General features: G+C 41.6%; 1 protein-coding gene across 2 annotated transcripts in view; it reads right to left on the bottom strand.

Annotated features, from left to right (window-relative positions):
• WDFY2 (WD repeat and FYVE domain containing 2) overlaps positions 1-24991 on the bottom strand; it is a 167312-nt gene extending 142321 nt beyond the window's left edge. For both annotated transcript variants that reach the window (XM_061170784.1, XM_061170785.1), the window contains exon 1: positions 24642-24991. In XM_061170784.1, the coding sequence (XP_061026767.1) occupies positions 24642-24778 (137 nt within the window). In that variant the 5' untranslated portion in view covers positions 24779-24991. The remainder of the gene's footprint in view (positions 1-24641) is intronic.
• Between the last annotated feature and the right edge of the window lie 1272 nt (positions 24992-26263).

Raw genomic sequence — 26263 nt, 5'->3', positions numbered from 1 at the left:
AACCAAATCTCCTAAATTTCTGAATTGGAAATCAACTGAATTAAGGCATTTTCTAACATCTAAAAATCCTATCATGGGGCTTCCCTGGTGGCGCAGTGGTTGAGGGTCTGCCTGCCAATGCGGGGGACACGGGTTCGAGCCCTGGTCTGGGAAGATCCCACGTGCCGCGGAGCGGCTGGGCCCGTGGGCCACAATTGCTGAGCCTGCGCGTCTGGAGCCTGTGCTCCGCAGCGGGAGAGGCCGCGATGGTGAGAGGCCCGCGCACCGCGATGAAGAGTGGCCCCCACTTGCCACAACTGGAGAAAGCCCTCGCACAGAAACGAAGACCCAACACAGCCAAAAAAAAAACAAATAAAATGAATAAATAAATAAATAATTAAAAAAAAAAAAATCCTATCATGCACCAGAAGCTTTACATACAACTCCTTCTGTACTTTAATACTTATAATACTTACAAGAACCATGACACATTTTAAAAATGACTTTAACCTCTCTGAGAGAAGTCACACAGCTAGTAAGTGGAGGAGCTGGGATTTAATTCAGGCAGGTCTATCTGGCTTTCTTTACCACCCAACACTGCCTTTTGCTGTCTCTGCCTTGTGCTTTTGATTTACGGTGAGAAGAGAATTGCTTCAATTTATGCTAGAATAAAAGACAAGAACAAACTCGTAGAGTAACAAGGGAAAAAAAGTCATCTTGGAAGCAACTAATCATGATAAAATGCTTGGAAACCCCTCCTCCCCATCCCGCAAGGCATGTGACCATTAGTCCCCAATGAGAACATTTAAAAGGTCTCCAGCATCTTGATAGGCTCTCTCAGATGCACCAAACACCCCTAGCATCCTCCTCAATCATCCAGTGTGGATTTATCATCCAGAAATTCAATTCTTAACTTTATTAAACATATCTGTCCATAAGGCTCTGAATAATGAGTTCCACAAGTAATGATTGTATTCACAAAAGCAAAACTTTTTCATTTACACCAAAATTATTTTCTTCACATTCTAAATTTCAAACAGGGTGCCCTTTAGTTTTAATAATACATATCTGGTGAAAATTCTCCAATTTTGTACAATCCACATCCACCATGATTCTCTATTATTCGATATTGAACTTTTACCTTTCAAGGATGAATTCTTTTTTTTTTTTTTAAGTATTTGTTTATTTATTTATTTATGGCTGTGTTGGGTCTTCGTTTCTGTGCAAGGGCTTTCTCTAGTTGTAGCAAGCCGGGGCCACTCTTCATCGCCGTGCGCCGGCCTCTCACTGTCGCGGCCTCTCTTGCTGCGGAGCACAGGCTCCAGACGCGCAGGCTCAGTAATTGTGGCTCACGGGCCCAGCTGCTCCACGGCACGTGGGATCTTCCCAGACCAGGGCTCGAACCCGTGTCCTCTGCATTGGCAGGCAGACTCTCAACCACTGCGCCACCAGGGAAGCCCACAAGGATGGATTCTTAATAACATCTATTGAATGTTTATAATCTATCAGGCTTTTAACTCAATCTTTATATGAATTACATCCCTTAATCCTCACAACCTTTTGAGATAAATTCTATTACTATGCCCATCTCGCGCATAAGGAAACAAAGGTCCCGGTAATTACAAGCTTGTGTGCTAATCATTCAATACCACAGAGCTAGTTATTGGTGACATTGAACCCAGGTCTGACTCTAAAGCCCACGCTCTCAATCCAAATTGCTATCCTTACGTGGACACGGACCAACTCTAAAATCCACTCATCTTCAGAAAGTTGCTTAGCATCCGTCTCTTTCTGAGATCTTCCCCAGCTAACGTTCCTCACTGCAAGCTTCCCCAGCACTTTCTTGGATCACACTGTTCACCTCCTCCCTTTTCATTCTACTTGTCCCTGGATTATGGCATCCATTTCCGAGGCTTCAATAATCCCCATCTTTCAACCAGGAAACTGAGCCTTAAGTAACTTGTCTAAGACCACACAGCTAAGAAATGGTAGAGCAAGGACTCAAATCCGACCCCAATCCTTGCTCTTAACCCTTACCCAATGCTGCCTCCACAAAGGTAGCTTTCCTCAGTAACTGAACTGCTTCTCAATGTGCCCCACTGCCAATGCTTCGGTCCAGGCACCACCACCATTTAGTTTAACCTTTAACTAGACCTCCCACTTCACACCCCTGATCCTCTATCCACACTGCCCAACAGAAGTTTCTGCAATGGTGGAAATGTTCTATAATCCACACTAATATGGTAGCCACCAGCCACATGTGGTTTCTGAGCACTAGAAATGTAGCTAGTGCCACTAAAGGATTTTTCATTGTATTTAATTTTAATTAATTTAAATTTACACTTAAAAAGCCACATGTGGCTGGTGGCCACCATATTAGACAATACAGCTCTACCCAGTCCTCAAGTCTCTCCTATTCCCAAGCCGTGGCATTCACAAGGCTCAGCCACTTTCCCTCTCCCCTTGGGTTTCAGGAGTTCTCCTGGAGACTCATAATAAACTCCCCTTTCCTTAGGCTTTTGGGTGCATTTCTGTTTATTAACTAAAGGTTATGACTTAGTCTGATTCTCTTTTTTTTTTTAAGAGGTTGGATTTTTTTTTTAATTTTAATTTTTAGTTTTTTTAAAATTTTTTTGGCTGAGTCGGGTCTTAGTTGCAGCACATGGGATCTTTGTTGCGGCACACAGGATCTTTTGTTGCGGTATGCAGGATCTTTCATTGCAGCATGAAGGCTCTTTGTTGCAGCGCACAGGCTCTGTAGTTGCAGCACGCGGGCTTTCTAGTTGGGGCGCGTGGGCACAGTAGTTGTGGCACATGGGCTTAGTTGCCCCACAGCGTGTAGGATCTTAGTTTCCCAACCAGGGATCGAACCCCCATCCCCTGCGTTAGAAGGCTGATTCTCAACCACTGGACCACCGGGGAAGTCACTTAATCTGATTCTTAACTGTGAAAAAAGTCTCTCCTCATGAGTTTCTATTTGATAGAGGCAGGATCACAGTGATATGTTCCTCTCAACATACTCAGGGAAGGGCCTTTCAGTGAGGAATATGAAGCAGAAATTTCTGAGGGGACAAAATGAAGAAGACAACCCTAATATAAATACTTTTTCTGGGAATTCCCTGGCAGTCCAGTGCATTCACTGCCCGGGGCCAGGGTTCAATTCCTGGTCAGGGAACTAAAGATCCCACAAGCCGTGCAGAATGGCCAAAAAATTTTTTTTAAAAAAATGCTTTTTCTAACTGAGAACCTTGTCAATAAATATTATAAATTAGCATGCATTATTTTCAAAAGAAATTAATATTTATAGCACAAAGGGAAGACTCTGGCCCATGTTAATATACTGCTTGGTTGGCAGAGTTTTTAAAAACATTTTTGCACTAACTTTAAAAATTGAAGAAGTTAACATGCACATCAGGATTTTCAGTACTTCTTGAAAAATCCAGTGATCTGGAGACTCTGGGCCTGCATTCCCCCATGGCAAACATCTGCTGGAGCTGAGAAGCAGCCGTCCTCTTTCACTAGGCAAACACCCTCCAGTTTGCCACAATCCTTACTACTCCCTCTTGTACGGCTGACACTGAGTCCCAACCCAGTTCCAACTAGTAATTATCCTCGAAGCAGGCTTTTCCACTTATTTATATTACACGCTTTGTGCCTATGGCCATGTGAGTCTATGACCCCTAACAGAGCGTTACAAAGAAATTTCATATCCGTTATTTCATTTAATTCTTATCACAATCTTATGAAGAAGGTCGTATTTATTCTCCCTGTTTTATCCATTAGGAAGCTGAAACTAAAAGAAAAATGAAGACAGTGAGAGAAGCATGGTTTTCACGTAGGTCCCATAATTCCCTCTCTCATGCTTTTTCTACCACAGGACATACTGCTTGACAGTAGTCTAAGAACAGTTCTATGATTTAAATTTTGGGCAAATGACTCACATTATAATGTAAAGAAAACATCCTTCAATATCTTGCTCAAATTGTCACTGAGAAAATACGGCCAGGTTTGATGAGTTGGTTATTGTAAGTACAACGTCAAAGCCATGAGGGGCTTCCCTGGGGGTCCAGTGGTAAAGACTCCGTGTTTCTACTCGAGGGGGCGCGGGTTCGATCCCTGGTCAAACTAAGATCCTGTAAGCCCCGCGGCGCGGCTGAAAAATTAAAAAATTAAAAACAAACAAACAAAAAAAGCCATGAGTGTCCCTACAGAAGTGCTTCCCAACCTTTGACAGCACCCTGAGTAATGAGACAGGGGTCCTCCCAGCCAGAAGCACTCAGCCCAGGGGCTCCAGGGGCTCCGGGCCCTAACAGGCAATGCTGAGGGCTGAAAGCATCATTACCTCACCACACCTATAACTTAAACCCCCAGAAGGGGACTTCTGCTCCAGATATTCTAGAATTAAAACATTAGTAGATTATGGTTACCAAAGGGGAAAGGTGGGGGGGGAGGGGCAAATATGTATTATAACATATACACACTACTATATATAAAATAGATAATCAACAAGGACCTACTGTATAGCACAGGGAACCCTATTCAATACTCTGTAATTTGGGAAGAATAGATATATGTATATGTATAACTGAATCACTATGCTGTACAACTAAAACTAACATTGTAAATCAACTATACTCCAATATAAAATAAAAATTCTTTTAAATATGTTAGTGGAAAACACACTATAACTATACATTAGAAAGCATCCATACTTGGGCATTTACAAATTCTTCCAGCAGTTCAATACCTGGTTATAAATGAGAAGAGCAAATGAATGATTTCAGGCAGTTCTAAAAGGCTGGCAAGAATTGGCAAACTTTCTGATATTTCTATTTGCCAGATTAACTGATGAACGTTAGGGTGGTCCATGGCCAATTATATCCATTAACCATAAAAGTCCCAGACCTATATCCATGAATTTCACAAACCACAGGTTTCTAACCCTGACATTAGAATTTAGATTACAGCATTTGGCCAATCTGGGAATCTGTTCCAAGCAGCAAAGGCAGTACTGCAATGTGAGCAGAAGAGGCACAGTTGCGAACAGGAGGAAAAGCGGTCATCAGTTTTACAGGGTACAAAATTCAAATGGAACCCATGTGGGGACCAGGCTGTTCCTAAGCTTAAAGCCCACTGGTCCAAAGGGTACAGTGCAGTTCCCCTAGACAAAGGTCTTGTTTGAGATCATACTAGTTATTTATCTCCCCAATATCCAAATTTGTTAAAGTGTTAAAAATGAATAAATCAGTGAATAAACAAATGCTCCATCCTCCCTTGTAGCTAGGTGGTCTTGTGATAGATTTATGACCAGATGTGAAGCTAAAAGCCAAAGAGCCATCTTCAATCACGGGGCAAACACAGGGATGAAAGCCACAAGCTGGAGATGGCAGAACAGAAAGAGATAAGGACCACCTATCTCCAGATGTCTTGTTATGTGAGAAAAATCAGCCTATAAACACCCGCACGCAGCCAACAAGGCCCTCCTCATTCACAGACCCTGCTGTCCATCAATAAACACATAGCCCTTCCTGATACCACTCAAAGTCATATCTACAATTTTGTAATACCAATACTTAGAGCAGGTAAAGAAGGCATTGCAAGGGTGTAAAAAGGATGTCTAGGGGCTTCACTGGTGGCGCAGTAGTTGAGAGTCTGCCTGCCAATGCAGGGGACACGGGTTTGAGCCCTGGTCTGGGAGGATGCCACATGCCGCGGAGCAACTAGGCCCGTGAGCCACAATTACTGAGCCTGTGCATCTGGAGCCTGTGCTCCGCAACAAGAGAGGCCGCGATAGTGAGAGGCCCACGCACCGCGATGAAGAGTGGCCCCCACTTGCTGCAACTAGGGAAAGCCCTCGCGCAGAAACGAAGACCCAACACAGCCATAAACATATAAATAAAATTTAAAAAAAGGATGTCTACCCTCTTTTTACTTAATGTGTATTGTCACTTGTTGATCGGTTAGCTGATTTGCTAGCTTTTCCTCTGAAAAACCAAGTTCAGCCTGTTGTGATTTCCACGGAGGCTCCATACTGGTCCTTCTACACCTTCCTCAACAGAGCCTCTGAGAGCTGGTGTAGCACCGTGAAGATGAATGAAGGGCTGTGGGGTCCAATGAACCAGGTGCATGCACATCCCCAACTCTGCCTCTTCCCGGCTGTATCTGATCCTTCATCTTTCAAATAAGAGTAAAATACTAGCTTCCTAAAATCATCTGGAGGATTAAATAAGAAAAGGCACATAAAACACAGTGCCTGGCACATGGTATGTACTCAGTAAATGTTAACTTTTATTCATTACTTTAATATCCTTGAGGCTTTTCAGCTTCCTCCCTGAAATAGGATACATACTGTGTCCATATGTGCTTAGCAGTCTAGTTTCAAGTCATTTTTTGGATTTCAGTTTGCTAAATGTATAATGAAATAGATTATATATCTATATCTAACTACATATATATTTATCTATGTATCTACATTCATCCATCAGGAAAAAAATCTTTTATGTTGCCATGTGTTTTGACTTGGAGTTTAGAAATATGGTCACCATATGGGGTCCATTCACCAGTGCTGAAATTTGTCAAAGAACAATGGCTTTTTGCTCAGCAAACATTCATTGTGAAATATCTACCCATTCCTCACTTTATATTGACTGGAGGAAAACAGCAGTCAACAAGTCAAATCAGCAAATGAAGCAATGAGGAGAAAATGGCTACCTGAACATGTCAACGCTATACACATGAGCAGATTTCAAGGAAAAGAAGGAAAGAAAATCATGAGAAAAGCAAGAGTCAGTGTTCATTATTCTGCTGCTACCAGAACAACAACCAACAACACGCCAGGCTGCTAGGGCATTGGCTCACCTCATGCCCACCCCACCCCAGCGGTGGGCACATGCTGGATTGTTGACCTTACATCTCTTTTCTGAGACTTCCCCTCCACTCCTCACCCACAGGCTGCAGCAGTGATTATCATATTCCTGCAACATGACCCCACTTCTGGCCACAATCCTAGAATGGACAGCTGAACTGGCTGGACCAATAAGTCCCTTCCCAAGGAATTCCGGAACTGGGACTGGGTGCCTGACATCAATCTCTCCCTGCCTATCTAGACTATAACATGTAAAATTCAGGAGCAGCTGGCAACCATGTTCTGCCATGTGGACTAAGTAAGAAACACTGAAGCCAGTGTGAGCAACAGAAAAGAATGAAGCAGACACAGACAAACCCATGAGCAGCATGGAGAAGGCACTTCCTGGTTCTCCATATGCTCCAGTCTCTAGTTCACTTCCTAAGGCCCAAAGGCATCCCCATCCTTGCTTGGATTCTGCAAGATACCTGAGCCTCCTGCCAGGCTGATTTCTGTTCACAGTACCAAAGAAACCTAAGAGACTCCACCATTATATAGTATTAGAAGGCAACTAGTTTCAGAGTGACCCCTATAAACCAGAGGGAGGCCTCACTTTGAACTAACACACAACACAAACCTCTGTTGCTCCAATTTTGCCTACTATGTTCCAAGGCTGGAGGCCTTGAGAAACAGTGATGAGGATCCCAGAACATAAGGTAAGCAGAAAAATGTCAATGCATGTGAGGAGGTGTTTACATGAAGAGTGAACTAAGGGAATGCAGCTATCAGGAGATCTGGAGGAGGCCCTGTGCAAGCATTGCTAATCCCAGAGCAGTTTTGCAAATGAAAAGTTTACAGTCGCTAAAGCAGAAATGCCCAGAGATCCATATAAGGGCACTTATCAGAGCATGTGCAAATCCTATCAGTTTTCCTTTCATAAAATCTTACAACTTTTCTCAGTATAGCCTTCAGAATTTTACATATGCATGTATTATCACCTTAAAAACAAGTTTAATTATTTTTTAAATATACTGCTAGTATCTATTTTTACCTGCTATTTTTTATTCAAATATTCAGAACTTCAGTTATAGTCTCGATGAACCAGTCCCTAAGGGAAATAAACTACCAAATAAGTAACCATTTTTAACCTTAAAACCTGTATCTTTTGACTATGATTATTTATTGCTCAAATTGTGGCACTCTCCCAGCTAAATCCCATTTCAAATAACTAAATGTTTTGCCATTTTGATCCATTCTCCCTGCAAATCCATCCAGCATCTGCCACCAGCTTTAACCTCAATTTTCCACATATGTAGGCGTGGGACTACTAGGCAACAAAAGCAACAGATCAATTTTTTAAGTAAACATTTTAGAAAAGTAGAAATAAGCAATGCTGGACACCAAAAATACTGACTACAGTAGCATCCCTAAGAATACAAACTTGATATTTGTGCAATGTAAAAAATGTCCATTGCTTCAAGTTTTCAAGATCAAGTTCAGTTCTTCAGGCTCAAGAATGGAATTTACCAGTAACTATTTAGTGGTAAAATATCAAAAAGGGCCTAGTGTAAAATATAAAATGTTAGTTAAGTGAAAGACACTTACAAGAGGACCATCCTGGTTCCAATGGACCACTGGAAGCTACTCAGATCAGAGTAATCTCAAGAAATTAACCTTTTGTTCAGTTATCAACAAATCAACAACTTAGAGTGTGTATATTTCTTCTGGGTTCAATATTGATACTGATCTGTACCTTCAGATGTATGCAACTCTTAAAAATTCATTTATAATGAATTATAATTTATAATTATAATAATTATAAATTATTCAAGAATAGGTAGTATAGCAAAGTTGCAAAACACAAGGTTAATATACAAAAGTTAACTGGCTTCCTACATACCAGCAATGAGCAAGTGAAATGTGAAATGAAAAATACAATATCATTTATATTAGCAACCCCAAAAATGAAATACTTAGATATAAACCTAGTAAAATATGTACAAGATCTCTATGAGGAAAACTACAAAACTCCGGTGGGCAAGCTCAAAGAAGTACTAAATAAATGGAGAGATATTCCATGTTCATGGATAGGGGGACTCAATACTGTCAAGATGTCAGCTCTTCCCAACTTGATGTATAGATTCAATGCAATCCAAATCAAAATCTCAGCAAGTTATTTTATGAATGTTGAAAAACTGCCTGTAAAGTTTATAAGTAGAAGCGAAAGACCCAGAATAGCCAACTCAACATTGAAAGAGAAGAATAAAAGCTGAAGGACAGATGCTACCTGACTTTAAGACTTTCTATAAAACTACAGTAATCAAGACAGTGTGGTATGGGTGAAAAAACAGACAAATAGATCAATGGAACAGAACAGAGAGCCCAGAAACAGACCACCATAAATATAGTCAACTGATCTTTGACAAAGCAGCAAAGGCAATGCAAGGGAGGAAAGACTGTCCCTTCAACAAATGGTGCTGTAACAAATGGACATCCACATGCAAAAGAATGAATCTAGACACAGACTTTACACCCTTCACAAAAATTAACTCATAATGGAATATAACCTAAGTGTAAAACGCAGAACAATAAAACTCTGTTATATCAGTCCCAAGCCTATGCTTGGACCTAGCTCAGGAATGCCCTGTGTTAGGAATGCCTGTAGCCCTTGCTCAGGTACATATCATTTGTAGTGAGCTCAGCAGACATTTCCCTCACTGGGGCCCCTATTTATGGAATGGCTGGCTCTTGTGGTTCTTATTTTGATCTCAGGATGCACTTCAGCAAAAAACCATCAGGGAACTTTGAGAAACAAGATTTATTACTCACGGGCCTTGGCGGGTATACAGTACACCTAAGAGCCACACAGCAAGGTCACAGGTTGGGAGGGATGAGGGGGGAGAGCACATACAAGAGCAGACCTGGGGCCCTGCCTTTATTAGGGTCCGAGGGTGGGGTGTCTAGGGTTTCATGGAGTCACTCTGTATTGGCTAATTTCAAGCATAAGAGTGGGAAATGGGATGCAGGAAGGGAGGAACAGGGTCACTCAGGTGGTCAGTTATCTAGCTACCCAGGGCTTTCTGAAAAAGGGACCTTCACAGGTGGGGGGCATCTAATTCATTATCCGGTTGTTTTGCTAGTAGCTGTCTCATACAGCTGGCAATGTTTTATTCAAGATGGATGTCATTTGAAATGGATGCCTCGGCAATTAAAAGCTTAATGTCAGGCACTTACACTACAAATTCCTAGAAGGTAACACAAGAGAAAATCTACATGACTTTGGGTGTGATGATGCCTTTTTAGATACAACACGAAAGACACAATCCATGAAAAACAAAAAATTGATAAGCTGAACTTCTTTAAAATTAAAAACTTCTGTTCTGTAAAAAGACAATATTGAGAGGATTAGAAGAGAAGCCACAAAGATTGACATATACACACTGATTAGAAGAGAAGCCACAAAGATTGGGATTGACATATACACACTGCTATATGTAAAATAGATAATAAGGGAACTCTACTCAGTACTCTGTAATGGCCTATATGGGAGAAGAATCTAAAAGAGTGGATATATGTATACGTATAACAGATTCACTTTGCTATACACCTGACACTAACACAAAATTGTAAATCAACTACACCCCAATAAAAAATTAAAAAAAAAAAAAAAAAAGACGAGAAGCCACAGACGGGGAGAAAATATTTGCAAAAGGCACATCTGATAAAGGACTTTAACCAAAATAAAAATGGGCCAAACACCTTAACAGACACCTCACCAAAAAGAAAATCTACAGATGGCAAATAAGCTTATGAAAAGATACTCTACCAGTATACTCTACTCTTTGACATCAAAGAAATGAAAATGAAATTAACAATAAAATACCACTACGTACCTATTAAAATTACCAAAATCCAGAACTCTAACAACACCAAATGCTGGTGAGGATGCAGAGCAGGAACTCTCATACATTGCTGGTGGGAATGCAAAACGGTGCAGCCACTTTGGAAAACAGTTTGGCACTTTCTTACAAAACTCCTGCCATACAATCCAGCAGTGGTGCTCCTTGGCATTTACCCAAAGGAGCTGAAAAGTTATGTCCACACAAAAACCTAAACATGGATGTTTACAGCAGCTTTATTGATAATTGCCAAAACTTGGAAACAAACAAGATTCAGTAGGTGAATGGATAAACAAATAGGTACATTCAGACAAATGGAATATTATTTAGTGCTAAAAAGAAATGAGCCATGGACTTCCCTGGTAGCGCAGTGGTTAAGAATCCGCCTGCCAATGCAGGAGACACGGGTTCCAGCCCTGGTCCGGAAAGATCCCACATGCCGCAGAGCAACCAAGCCTCTGTGCCACAACTACTGAGCCTGCGCTCTAGAGCCCGTGAGCCACAACTACTGAGCCTGCATGCCACAACTACTGAAGCCCGCACGCCTAGAGCCCGTGCTCCGCAACAAGAGAAGCCACCACAATGAGAAGCCCGCGCACCGCAACGAAGAGTAGCCCCCCACTTGCCACAACTAGGGAAAGCCTGCGGGCAGCAACGAAGACCCAACGCAGCCAAAAATAAAGAAATAAAATAAATAAATTTATTTTTTAAAAAAAAGAAAGAAATGAGCCATCAAGCCATGAAGAGACATGAAGGAACCTTAAATGTATGTTACTAAGTGAAACAAGCCAATCTGAAAAGCCTACATACCGTATGATACCAACTATATGACAGACATTCTGGAAAAAAGCAAAACTATGGAGAAAATAAAAAGATCAGTGGCTGGGATGGGGTAGGGTGAGATGAATAGGCAGAGCACAGAGGATTTTTAAGGGCAGTGAAAATACTCTGTATGATATTATAATGATGGATATGTCATCATACATATGTCCAAACTCGTAGAATGTACACCACCAAGAGTGAGTCCTAAGTAAAATGTGGACTTTGGGTGACAATGATGGGTCGGTGTGGGCTCATCCTTGATTAAAGATGTACAGTTCTGGCGAGTGATGCTGATAGTGGGGAGACTATGCATGTGTAAGAGCAGGGATATGTGTGGGAAATCTACGTACCTCCCTCTCAGTTTTGTCGTAAATCTAAAACTGCTTTAAAAAAAATTGTCTTAAATTAAAGAAGAAAAAAAAGAGTAAGGTAGAATATTTTTTTAAAAGAAAACAAACAAAAAATAAAACGGAGGGCGTAGGAGAACCACCCCTGAGAACTAGGAGAGCCCACAGACATATATGTACCTACAGATAATCCACACATCAGATTAAGCATAACTAACCTCCCTAATTTAGTTTGACCTTCTGGAGAAAAATTATTCATTCTTTCAAATTGTTTAAAGATCTAAACTTTGAAATGTAAAGAGAACTTATTAAGCCACTCAAATATAAATTCAAAAATATTTCAAAAATCAGAATATAATGAAATAACCTAGCTAGTCCCAACACCCTTTCTCCCCAAAGAAAATCTTCCTGTAAAATATCAGACAGCTAGGATTTTCCAAGTCCCAGAAGTGCCAATATGAATACTAAAGCAGATTACTGAGACTCTAACAACATGGGAAGCTTTTTTTCTATTGCGGATAACTGACTCCAGAAAAATATTAATCCAGATCTACACAATAAAAGGTAATAATGTTAATTTTAAGTTTTTCTACAATTAGAATTTAAATGTATTTAAATATTATATTCATCTGCTTTTAAAATGAGGATAAAGAAGACAAAACTCTCTAAATTCAAAGAAGTATATAGTCATGTTTTATATTTATGACCAGCTAAATGATAACAACCCTTAACATTTTTATAGGACATTTGATACATTAAGTATTTTCACATATACTGTGTCATTTAAAACTATGAAAAATCAATTTCAGATGAGGATCAAAGAGGGTTAGTGACTTTCCAAATGTCACAGAGCTAGTGTAATGATGCTTGAGCACTCCTTCCAGAAGCACTGGCATATAACGAAAGAATAAGGAGAAAACTAAGGGAGAAAGGGAAAGAGAAACTGATTCAAAGACAAAGAAGAGACAAAGAAGAGTTAGAGAGAAAAGAGAGTTATTAAATAATTAGGAAACTAGTTTGGAGGAAGGGCAGCAAAAACCCTAATATTCCTGGAGGAATGGCTGGGACCCAGCACTTTATTCGTTTAACCCTCATAATAACACTATGAGGCAGGTACTGTCTGAACTCCCATTTTACAGCTGGGCAGGTTTTGAAGAAGTGATTAAGATCACACAGCTCGGAGACGGCAGAGCCAAGAGTCAAACCCAGGCTTCTGGGACTTGGATCCCTGGCCCCAATCACTGTTACACGGCGTCCAGAGAGGGGCAGGCTAGATGCCACGCCTAATTTACCAATACCCACCTTTATTTATACATTTATTTACTGTGTGTACAACATCAGGATCTCTTATGAAAGGTGCCTTAATTTCCTCCCTCCACCTCCACCTAACTTTTTAAAAATATAGGCATTCTGGTTATCTTTCAACTTCTCCTTCTTCTTCTTCTTCCAAATACCAAGAAACCTCTAACCACTGACTCCATAAAAGGGAAAATACCTTTCAGATTCAGAGGAAAACAGGAAAGCTCTCTGGCTACTCTGCCGTTTTCCCACCAGCAGGCGGCAGGGGCAGCATGGGCGTGGCCTCTCATGGCCTCACTCAGATGACCTTAGGCGAAGTGGGCAGATCAAGGGACCCACAGCAGGGGAACTCGCGGCCTGGCCCAGCTACATCTTCCCATTTGTCAAGAGAAGCCAACAAGCCAGACTTTTATGTGAAATCCAGATTTTAAAAACTTGGCTACTAATACAAACTTCTAAAAACATTGTGTACAGACAAAATCTGTTTGCGGGTGGACCTCAGCCCACTAGCTGCTGGTTTATAATGCCCAGTCTTCCAGTGGAGGGCAGCTAAACTGGGGTAATTAAAATTTCATCCCTACCTCAATGTATTCCCCATGGAAGACGCAGGATACACAGCCCTTGCCCTTCAGGAGACCAGCAGGGACAATGAACTCATCATTTCACGACAAGATGGCAAATGGAGAGAGAGAAAAGGCTGCAAAAGAGAACACAGAACCCACCAGCCACATACCTCCCCTGACCCCTGGCTTTCACAGAACAAGTTTGGGAAGCGGCAGTAAAAAGATGACAGAGTAACCCCACCTTGGTACATCTAGAGAAGAGATAAAGGGACTCAGAACTATATGAAACAAGCAAACAAAAATTCAATAGCCCCACTTTTGTGTATCCAAGGTGATTCTTAAAATAGTGAAGCCTTAATGGAACCACAGCAACAGGCATGGTGGTACCATAAACAAAAAATATAACTAACTTGTACTGAGCACCATCTATGCTCCAAGTACAATGCCACGTGCTACAGGAATATCATCTCATGTAAACCTCCAAACAATCCTGGGAGGAATCATTATTCCCAATTTATAGATAAAGAAACTGAGACTCTGAAATCCTGAAGTTTGGGAAACAGCCAATCATTTAGAGCCAAATGATTCTTTTCCCATTAATTTGCTGACCCGGCTAGAGAGAGTCCAGCTATTATTATAGATACATAATGGCAAACAATCAAGAACAACACATTAGCTACAATAATTAAAAGTGTAAGGGGGTGGGGAGGTAGAATAGGTAAAGGAGATTGACACAAACCTCCAGTTATAAAATAAATAAACCATGGGGACATAACACACAACATAAGAAATATGGTCAATAATACGGTAATAACTTTGTATGGGGACAGATGGTTACTAGACATAGCATGGTGATAATTTTGTAATATATCCAAATGTCAATTCACTACATAATACACCTGAAACTAACATAATACTGTACATCAACTGTATTTCAATTTTAAAGAAAAGAAAGAAAAGAAAAAAATTTTTTTAAAAAGTATAGGGCAGGTATTAAAAGCAGAGATCCTCAAAATACAACACAGCCCATAGTAGGCCTTGTTTATGAGACTATAAGGTAGTTTCACAAATAAATATAAAAGAAAGCATAAGCACCATTCAATAAATGATGCTGAATAACCGCAACTTTTAGAAACACCATTACATTCCTCAATTTACACCATCCAATGAAATACATTTCAAAATAAAGTAAAAAGTTATTTTTTTACCAAATTATATAACTAGGATAAAAGAAAAATGAATATTCAATGAATCTCTGGGTAAAGAATTACTTTCAAAAATTAGGAATAATGGAAGAAATTTTAATTATAAAAAAGGACAGATGGTTAAACCAAATAGCAAACATTTTCTATATAAAAAATAAAAAGGCAAACAATGGAGTATAAGACATATCTGGATACATAAGAGACACATGATTAATATCCTTACTATATTTATAGAATATATATTTACAAAATATCGTTCAGAAGAACCAGGAGACTTCAATAGAGAAACAGAGGACAGGAACAGACAATTCACAAAAGGAAAAAATAACAAGTAAACAAGCAAACAGAAAAACACTCACAAGTCAGCCAAAACATACAAATTAAACATCAATGAAGTACTACAATCTATCAAGAAAAAAATTTATTTTTTATTAATTTTTATTGAAGTATAGTTGATTTACAGTGTTGTGTTAGTTTCTGCTGTACAGCAAAGTGAATCACTTATACATATACATATAGCCACTCTTTTTTAGATTCTTTTCCCATATAGGTCATTACAGAGTATTACATAGAGTTCTCTGTACTATACAGTAGGTTCTTATTAGTTATCTATTTTATATATAGTAGTGTGGTATATGTCAATCCCCATCTCCCAATTTATCCCTCTCCCCCAGAAAAAATTATAAATGATAATATCCATGGCTGGTCAGATGTGGCAAAACTAATACTTCATATGTCGCTGTAAATATTATAAAGTGGCACAAGCCTTTTGGAAAGCAATATGGCAATCTTCTTACAATTTTTCCTAAAGAAATAATCCAAAATCTGGAGAAAAAACAAAAAACAAAAAACCTATATGCACAACAGTGTTGTTCATCATAACATTTACAAAAGTGAAAATAAATAGCCAACAGTAGGTAATAGATAAATGATGATGCTGTACCTAACAGATTACCAGTACCTTGAGAGCAGGATATCTTATTCATGATGGGAGTTCCAGGGCCAAATTCATATAGTACAAGCATTAAATAAATATGGGTGAATACTAAAGGAAAAGAAAAATATACAGCCACTTAAAATGATAATTAAAGACTAGGTAGCTGGTGGCACAATTTTAAGTGAGGGCAAGAACATAACAGTGTATGATCACAGTCATGTTTTTGAAAGTTGCATTAAAAAAACTGCTAGAAGGAAATACATAAAATACAGTCATTGTGCTAAAGATTTATGAGCAATTATTCTTTATTATGGTTATATTATCTTTATTTAAAATGTAAACACACTCCAGAGGGATTATTATTATGATTACTTAAAATGTAAATTGATCCTTAGAAACTGAGGTTAAAAATTTAATAACTAATAGAAAATACATAAAATCCCCAAATAGCTCCACATTATAGGTAAATCCACCCAGCTAAAAAGAAAAGCACAGTCATATAGAGAGGTTAGCACTTGACATTCATAACTTAGATGAGATGTATCATTTCTGAGTCCTAACTCAGTAATAAATGAACACATCACAGGAAGCCAAAATACAGCCACTTAAACAGCTGTTTTTGCTCCACTCCTGGTTTCTTCTGAACTCTCTCCGGCTCTGGGCTGAAAGGGCTTAGAATAGTTATCTTCTGACACCTAGGCTTCCAATGAGACTAGGCCAATTCTCTAATCTATGGAAATTCAGAAAAGCAAGACAGGCCAGGGGTAGGGTAGGCTGGTGGGTACAGGTCCCTGAGTTGAACTGTATTTCCATCTCCTAGAAAACCAAAACTACATAGAGAGAAAAAGAGGGTACAAAACTTCAACGGCTTCTCTAAGGCACTGTATTTCAAAACTGTGGTTTTCAACCCATTATGGGTCATGAAATCATTTGCATGAGTCATAGTTAGGATTTTATGTCTACAACAAAACAGAAAAGATCAGTATCCAAGTCACATTAAAAGGATACCATTTAATAAAACTTCTGTTTCAGTTACATATGTGTGTTATGTGTCAGTGTACATGAGTCTTGGGTAGCAAATCTAAATATATTTCTTACTATGATTTATGGTCAAAAAAGTTTCAAAAGCATTACTCTAGATGATGCAGGCCCTGACTTAAGGCCCAGAAAACCACCCAGAGCTAAACTGCTTAGTGTTTGAAACTAAAGGATTCATCTGGAGATAAGAATGTAGTGAACCCAGTTCAACTAGGTGTTAGGCACCAATACAAAACAAACGCCTCTTTAGTATTTCATCCAGGAATAAAGAACCGCTGCCATCCAAAGGCTCTGGAAAGCATCGTTTTACATCACCTCACAGAGCGCATGCCACTTTTTTGCCCCCTCTGCACACTTTCTTCAGCTCCAGGTGTAGGATGATGGGTCTGCAGAGACTTTACACTTATCTAGTCCTTATGTGGGTACATCACTGTGCCAGAGTCACAGCCAGGAAATCCTGCACTCTCCTCTGCCAGAGGAGAAACCGAGGTTTACAGCGATGAAATGCCCAATGCCCAAGGTCAATGCAGGGTTGAGCGGAGATCAGGCTCCCAGTCCAGTTCTTTTCCAAGATTCCTTAAATTAAAGGCACATGAGAGCACAAAGCAGCACTCCCTGCCAAGAGACAAGTAGGATGACTATTTTTTCTTTTTTGGTCTTATTTGTTACTTACATCTCTGAATCAATTTTTCAGACTAATGACTAAATGAAGCATTTGGATGGGGAGGACCCCAGCCTTTTAAAAAAAAAAAAAAAAGTTAATGAGACTGCTTACTGAAGTTGCAGGAGGGAAGTTATTTTTTCTGCATTTAGGGAATTTCTAGGTTAATTGTGGCACTCTCCTTGGGAGACCTATTCACATAAAAATAAACGAGTGCTGCCTGCTTTTGAATTCCTTCCATTCTGATACTGTAATTGAGAAAAAAAGCTTGGCTTGATGGTACGTATACAATGAATATAACTTAGTTTAGTGTTACAGATATCAAGAGATCACTACTTATTTTGTCTTAAATCACCATTTACTTATTGATTTCTAAATGGTACTGTTTTAATTTCCCCAAAGCTGTTACTTTGTAAGGACATCGAGTCGGCTCTCAACAACAAACAGAAAATCTCTCCCTCTCAAAGGCAAATTCAAACTGAAAAGAGAGCCAGGGAAAGATGCTGTGCAAGGAAAAAATAGTATTTCCATTTTTAAAGTTTTGATTTTGTTTGCTTGGAAAAAGATCAACTCTCTGAAGTCTCTTATGGCTACTACTGTCCTATGATTTTTTTACCTATTTTTCTTTTTCAAAGTAAGTTTAGCAACACTTGAGATACAAGATAGCTGCTCAGGATTTCAAAATCTGAGAGTCCCTCACTTTAGGAGCGTCAGACCTGCCTCTCTAACATTTTCCATTATCTTGCAATATCCAGATGAATGTATCCTGATTAAGATCTTTGAGGTCCTAGATAGAATCTGGTTTAACTACATAAATTAAGTAGGAAATTCAGAACCATCAGGAGCTTTGGGGTCACTAGAAGCTAAGCCCCTCTAGCGAACCTCCTTAAACAGCTTTCCCATAGTGATTTTTTTCTTAAAAAGTCAATTTGTATTCTGACCTTTAGAGACCCAGAGGCAGCCTGTTTCCAGACAGATTTGCTGACATGAAGACTGCCTCATGCTCTGAATTCAGGGAAAAGGTCTAATTTTCAAAATCATATGGGGCAAATTCCCATTTTGGAACCTTGAAACCAGCAATTACTACTTCCAAGTGATGAATCTCTAGTGCATAGTTGAAAATTTATTAATTTCATGCCATTAAATACCAACTTGACACACTCAAAAAATAGTTCAGATGGCTTCTAACTTTGTCAACTTCAGGGACCTCACACCATCACTCTAGGAAGTCCTCAACTTTCAGAACTATGCTTGCACATTGGGAAAAACTTTGATTTGCATTTAAAAAATATTTTGATGCAAGTGTTATAAAATGCATGGTACATAAAACTCCATGAGCTCAACTGAACTGATCCAAGGTCTAAGTATTTAGTGAAACTAATGGTTTCAACCAGAGAACCAAGATAGTGCGATTCCACAGTGAAAACAATCAATGGTATGAGCCAATAGTATAAGGATTTATAAATGATATTTTAACATATCTTTTCAAGAAATAGTCATAAATGAACCTATTTACAAAACAGAAACAGAATCACAGACATAGAAAACAAACTTATGGTTACCAAGGGTAAGGGGAGGGATAAATTGGGAGACTGGGATTGATATATACACATTACTATATATATTAAAAGAGATAACTAATAAGAACTTACTGTATAGCACAGAGAACTCTACTCAATACTCTGTAATGACCTATATGGGAAAAGAATCTAAAAAAGAGTGGCTATATGTACATGTATAACTGATTCACTTTGCTGTACAGCAGAAACTAACACAACACTGTAAATCAACCATACTCCAATAAAAAAAATAAAAAAAAGAAGAAATAGTCAAGTAGTGACTCTTAGAGTGGTTCAGAGTTGGGAAAAGGGACCTCCCTGGTGGTCCAGTGGGTAAGACTCCATGCTCCCAATGCAGGAGGAGACCCAGGTTCAATCCCTGGTTGGGGAACTAGATCCCACCTGCATGCCACAACTAAGAAGCCCGCCTGCCGCAATTGAAAAAGATCCCACATGCCACAACTAAAACCTGCCGCAACGAAGATCCCACGTGCCGAAACTAAGACCTGGTGCAGCCAAAATAAATAAATAAATATTCCAAAAAAAAAAAAAAAAAATCAGAGTTGGGGAAAAAAGGCCTTAAAGAGTTTTAAAAACCCAACCACTCTCTCATTCCAACCGCTTCCCACCCCTATCCCTTGTAACACTACCCTGGCCCAAAGTAAGGTGCTAAGCTTCTCTCAGGTTCAACTTAAACCTTTGCTCTAAGAAACTCACAACCTCCTCAGGCCCATTCCATTCCAAACAGCTGATAGATCAGCCATTGCTTAATTCATTCAATGAACATATATATATGGGCTGCCTCCTCTGTGCTAGGCACTGGAGGTCAGACCGTATACTGAGACAAAAATGGGACCCCCTATTACCCACTGCATGGTCCTATGTGCCCTTAGGGCCTACAGAGAACACAGATAACAATGTTGCCTAAATTGGTCCCGAATGAAGTCAGAATATAAGGTGGCAGTTCTCCACAGTCCCTCACCGGGACTTCCCTGGCGGTCCAGTGGTTAAGACTCCGTGCTTCCACCGCAGGGGACGCGGGTTCGATCCCTGGTTGGGGAACTAAGAAACGGTAAGCTGCGAGGCGCGGCCAAAACCGAAAAAGCAAACTCCGCAGTCCCTCCCCATTACCCTCCCCCCTGCAGGCCCCTCCCCACGGTCTCCTCCACAACACCCTCCCACCACACCCTCAGCTCTTTTTTTATCTCCCAAGAGAATTCCAAATTCTTGCACTCAGAGGTTTTGGGAATGTTCGCTATCACAATTACTCCTGTGGAGACACCAATTTTCCAGATTCCTCCAATTGTGACACTCAGAGCTGAGTTCTGAATTCAAGCTGCCTGGCTCCTGAGTGCATTCTTAACCAGTTCGTTCTAGTGCTTCTCAGTGCACCAGGAGTTTTCTCTTCCCCCTCTAGCTAGAATGCCCCTTCCAACACCCTAGCTTTCTCACATGAACTCCTACTCATCCCACAAGACCCACCTGGAGGAGAGCTTCTTGGTCTCTTCTCTAACCACCGCAAGCAGAGGAGATGCTTCGACGACCCCAGTGGATGGTGTTTGTACCCGTCTTCAACACGTCTCCTTATGTGAGATAAAAATCTGACCCCCTTTTACTCCTGGTGAAGGAACAATTTTCTATAACTGTCTAATAGTAATTACCTAGAGAAACTCTCTGTATGAATGCTAAGATTGTTGACTTGTGTTAAGATATGCATATAAAGAACTTACAAAGTTAAAACGTCTGGACAGGGCTGGCTCCCACCTGGAGCAGTCTTTTCTGGCTTTCAACACTTGAAGAGGCTGCCACTGGACAAGGGAGCTGCAGGTAGCTTACCAGCTACCCTGGTAAGCTGCAGGCTAGAGATCGATCTTGACCAAAATAGAGCCAAGATGTCTGTGAGGAAACTCCTAAGCAAGGAATGTTAAAATGGCAGTCACTCAGAAGAGACAGTCCAGATGGAAGCTGGGAAATGAGGAACCCAGTGTACCAAAGTTGGGCATATCCTTTGGAGACAGAATCCAGCTACAACCAAAGCAAAGACAGACTCAGATAAGGACAGTGAGTTCTGAGAACAAATTCCATTTTATCATAGCACCAGAAATCTATACTTGTAAGTCAGACCGTTTTTATATTTCTTGTTCCTTTTCTTTTCTTTTTTTTTTTTTGGCTGTGAGGCGAGGCTTACGGGAGTTCCCCAACCAGGGACTGAACCAGTGAAAGTGCCGAGTCCTAACCACTAGACCACCAGGGAACTCCCATTTTTATATTTCTTCTATTTCCTTATATTTTCTCCCTTGGTATCCAGTAAAGTTCCAGGCTGTCTTAACTGTGCTCAGATGAACTGAGGGTAAGGGTTTTTAGCCACTCTTGGGCCTGAAGATTAGAATATCACCAGCCCACGACTAACGGCAGCCATAGGGTGAAAATGGTAGTCCAAGTGAAAGAATCCTCCAAAGGTAAGTAAAATTTAGGGAACCACAATGGCTGTGGAATCCAGCTACTCTTCCTCATCTAAAAATTCTCTTTTCAGTATTAAATCTTAGAGTTTGTGGTTTTATTTTCTTCTAAAATCTGCCCCCCCCCCAAATAAATTGTGAGCATCTTGAAAGGACTTTGTCATTTTCACCAATGAAGTGTACACATGTGCTTGGAACACAGTAGGGACTCAAATGTTTGTTGATAGAATGAATGAAGCAATGCATTGACTTTCAAAGTTTTAAGGCACCTTTAAAGGCCATCCAGTCCAATCCTTTTCCGTACATTTGTCCAACAGAACTTTCAAAGATTGTCATAAAGTTCATTCAAACAAATTATCAATGAAATGTCTACAACAGTTAAGATGCTGTGCTTTCAGGAACAAGACCAGTCACCAACACAACAAATGTTTATTGAGGGCCTACTGTGTGCCAGCCACCATACTAGGCCCTACAGCTATTACAATGAGTAAGATGCACATAGCATCTTAGGGAATTCATGGAGAAAAAGATAAATGGATAACAAGTACCTATGACACTGTTATAGATGGAAAATGTTAAGCGTTTTCAAAGGCTATTGGGAATCAGAGGTCAAAAAGGAAAACCAAGGTTTCAAAAGAACTTACGGGACACTGCCATTCAGGAATGGGACAATATTTTGTGGCTTAACCTTACAGTTCAGGAATGAATACTACTAGTTTCTAACTGAAGTGGTTGATGGAAATGGCTTGGTAGGTTTTGATGAACATCAATATTCTCCCTTTATATCTTTATCATTATGTCAACTGACAGTGACACTGGATTTTGAAAAGCAAGAATACAGATCAGTTCTCTTTTAATGTAAACCATAATCGACACTGAGCTCTAAATAACAAAGCTCTTGTCACATGTGACTATATGACCTACAGAAACACAGACTGGTCAACTTGAGTAATAATAAAAATAAATGTAAAGAATAAATCCTAGCCTTACTTATTTAACAGCAACTGCATAATAAAATATCTTCTATTACTTACACTGTAAACTGGGAAAGTGAAAATTAAGCTTAATAAATAGCTAAACATTGCATTTCTGTTGTCCCATAATCAAATGAAACTTATCTTCACTCTCTGTCATATACGCAACTTCAGCTTCTCCAAATACTCTGAAATGCACCCCGACTAAAGCTGTTTCCTTCAGGATAAACACAGTGAAATGGAAATCAGAAGACAGGAGCCAGGCCCGGCTCGGCCACTAGCTACATGAATTTGGGCAGGTAAATTCTCTGGCCTAATTTTGTCATCCGTAAAATGAAGCCGTTACAGCAAATAACCTCTAAGATCCCTTTGAACACTTATGAAATAAAAAAAAGAAAAAACTATGAAAACTAACCTCTACTCCCAAAGCGTCAACCAAAGCAAAAAGTTTCAAAACTAATTATTAAAGGAGCTTAGGTTTAACTACCTTTCTGCCTCTCTTACTTGATTCAACAAACTTACTTATGAATTTCCTACCGCAGTTCGGCTGAGCAGTTTCATCTCCAGTAGTTACAGACAAGGAAAGTGATGTCTATCAATATATTCTTTTTAAAACACGATTCTGTGACAAAGAATTTCTAGGTCCAGAAGCAAACTCTTTTGTAGAATTTTGCCTCCATGGAAAAGTTAAACACTCATAAGGCTTCTTCGTGAATTTCAAATGGTTTCTACATCCATGTATTCCACTGCAGCCATGAATTTCTTCTGTTCTTGGCAGACTGCTTGCCATTGGTGTATGTTTACAATGTTTTCCCTTGAATCTGCACAGGAAGTGAATCAGGCACCATTTGGCCATTTGTATGGAGTATTATGTAGACAAAAATATGTCATTAATATCGTCATCCTAGTTATACTGAAGAACCTATGATATGAATAGACCTATCAGGCATATTTTTTGAAGCCACACTGTATGCAAAGCACTGAAATGACTATAAAGACAGTATGAACACTTTGTTGCTTTACCTTTGCCTGAAATTTTACATGTCACCAAGAAAAAAATATTTTCTACCTCAGCATAATTTGAACTTACATTAAGAAAATGTAACTACTATTTTAAGGTTAAAAGCTCCTTGACATATACCTCTATAATGTGATATTTTTTAGAATACTAGTTGATATTATAAAAGCAACAATTCCAGATCAAAACCATAACTACTATATTCAAGCATCATTCCTCTGGAAATTAGCTTCATCTGCATAATTTCTGCATATTATAGGACATTAGGTTAAAGCAAAAAACGCACTGTCTGAAAAACAAGGGAGCATACTAAAGGCAGAACAACCAGTTCTACTTCTGCAAATTAAGCAAAATTAGGCAAAAAGAAAGGACGCAAGCAAAGGGAAGGAACTCAAGAGCTATTTGCAGCAGTGGTCCCTTGAAAGTTCTAGGAGCTTCCCCTTGAGCTTGAAGACATAAGGAGGGCAAAGCAGAGAAGTCACCTCTCCTGGGCAGAAGCCCTAATACTCTTCACAACTTGCAATATTCATTGAATTCAGTGTAAGATGTCTGGGAGATCTGGATTCGGTGGGAATGTCTGGGAGAAGGGAGTGGCATTTGCTTTCTTGGGTCTGGAGCCTTAAGAACTATACCAGAGTTCTCAAAACCCCTTAGTTATCTCACAGAAGCGGCTCGGAGCATCCTCCCCACGCACACACCTGCAGGGCCGGGCAGCTCCACCCTCTCCCCTTCCTGTCCTCGGAGCTGGACCAAGGTCCAGTGGCCGGTGCACCGTTAGTTCAAGGGCTACCCTGGCCCCGGCAGGCGCCACCCGGGCAAGGCCAGACAGAACGCCGCGGTCCGGGCTCCGCTTCCCGGAGCCAGGCAGCGGCAGCGACGCGCAGCTGGACACCGGCACCACCAGGATGCGCATTATAATAACAACTTGGGAGAGCGCTCTACAGTCGCGCCGACGTGGAGGCACAGCCCCTGAAGCGGGCTCTGGGACCGCCGGCCTGTCCCGCCCCTCCTCGCGGCCGAGGGGCAGCGGTTCGTACCTGTCCTCCGAGACACTGATGACGCCCTCCTCCTTGGGCACGATCACGGCCATATTCACCACCTCCTGAGACCCCTCGACCCGCTGCAGCAGGATCGGCTTGCGGGTCAGCGGCTTGGGCTGGATCTCTGCCGCCATCGGAGGAGGGGGCGCACTGCGGGCGCCGCCGCCAACTGCGCCGCGGGGCCGGGCTGAGGAGACCGCTCGGGCACGGGCACAAGCTGAGACGGGGACTCTGGTTGGCCGGAGCGGGCCGCCGGGGACCCGCGATCATAGCCTGGCCGGCGCTCCCGGGAACGACTCCGCGCTCCCGGCTTCGGGCACCGAAACCTCCACGACCGGCGCTGCAACCCGGCACCACCGGAGGAGGGGGCGGAGAGCCGGGGGGGGCGGGGCCGGCGGGGGCGGGGCCTGCCGCAGGGGGTGGCCGCTGGTGGGCGCGAGGGCGGCTGCACTTCCGGAAGGGTGGTGGAGGAGGAGGGGAAACTGAAAAAGGAGGCGGGGCGCTGGCGGCCCAATGCGCATGCGTCAGGCCACGAGCCCATTTCCACCCCGCCCCTCCGCCATTCCCGAAGCCGCGCGGCACCGCCTCTAGAACGCATGCGCCTTCCATGATCCGCGGCCTCCTCGCCACCTTCCACACCCAGTATTTAGTCCCCTCCCTCTTTAATCTCCCGTGAACGCGCGCGTACACATTCCTGGGAACGCGCTTGCCAGTGGCCCCGCCCACTCCGAAATCCCTGAAAAGGGGGCGGAGGTGGGGCGGGGAAAAGCGCGCCTGGGCGAGGCCGGAAAGAGAAGTATCCCGCAGGAAGAAGCTGAGCTAGTGGGGACGTGACTGGGCATGCGCTCGAGTTACCTGTCTAGCGCGGCCTTGCAATGAAGCGTGGTTTACTGCTCCCAACACGCACCAGCCCCAGGCCTCCGATTGGCACCCACATGGGCTTCTGGGAGTTGTAGTTTTTCGGAGCCTTCGCGCCCTTGTCCTGAAATGACCTATCGTCCACTTCTCACCGCTCCTGGCCTGAGGGGCTCCGCGGCCTCCCGGGCGATTGGCCGAGTCACGGCTGGGTCTGGCCTCTAAGGCAGGGAACTGAAGGGCAGCCATCGCGGAGCAGACAGTCGCTACGGCCCTGCCACTGCACATAATAGTGGAGCTCCAGGAGTGGGGAAAGAAGAAAAGCTGTCATGCAAGCATCCTTGAAGAAGGTTAGAGATGATCTGTAGTGTTAACCTCCTCATTTTCTTAGATGGTTAAGTTACTAGACCAGGATTACTTTAGCTTCAAGTTAGGGCTATAGCACCCCCAGACTTGAACTCAGGCGCCCCTGCTCCTGGTCCTGACTTCTTCCCATTCCCCAGTAATCCTTCCTTTCTAGATTGCTCCAGAGACGATGGATAGAGTAATTTGTGATTTGTGAATGCATGTTAGGTGCCTGGCAAAGGGCCTGGCATGCGGGGTAGTTGGTTATGTGATAACCCCACTAGCCCTTCCACAGTTAACAAGCTAGCTGAGGAGTGGTCATGGTCTCTGTGGTGTAATTGGGCTGGCAAGGGCTCTGAAGGTGAGAAAAATAATATGCCGGAGCTAGACAAAGAATGGGACAGGCCTTGTAGAAATGC

This window comes from Eubalaena glacialis, chromosome 16 (assembly GCF_028564815.1).
Source record: "Eubalaena glacialis isolate mEubGla1 chromosome 16, mEubGla1.1.hap2.+ XY, whole genome shotgun sequence".
Classification (NCBI taxonomy): Eukaryota; Metazoa; Chordata; class Mammalia; order Artiodactyla; family Balaenidae; genus Eubalaena; species Eubalaena glacialis.
This window is presented reverse-complemented; position numbering and strand designations above follow the sequence as displayed.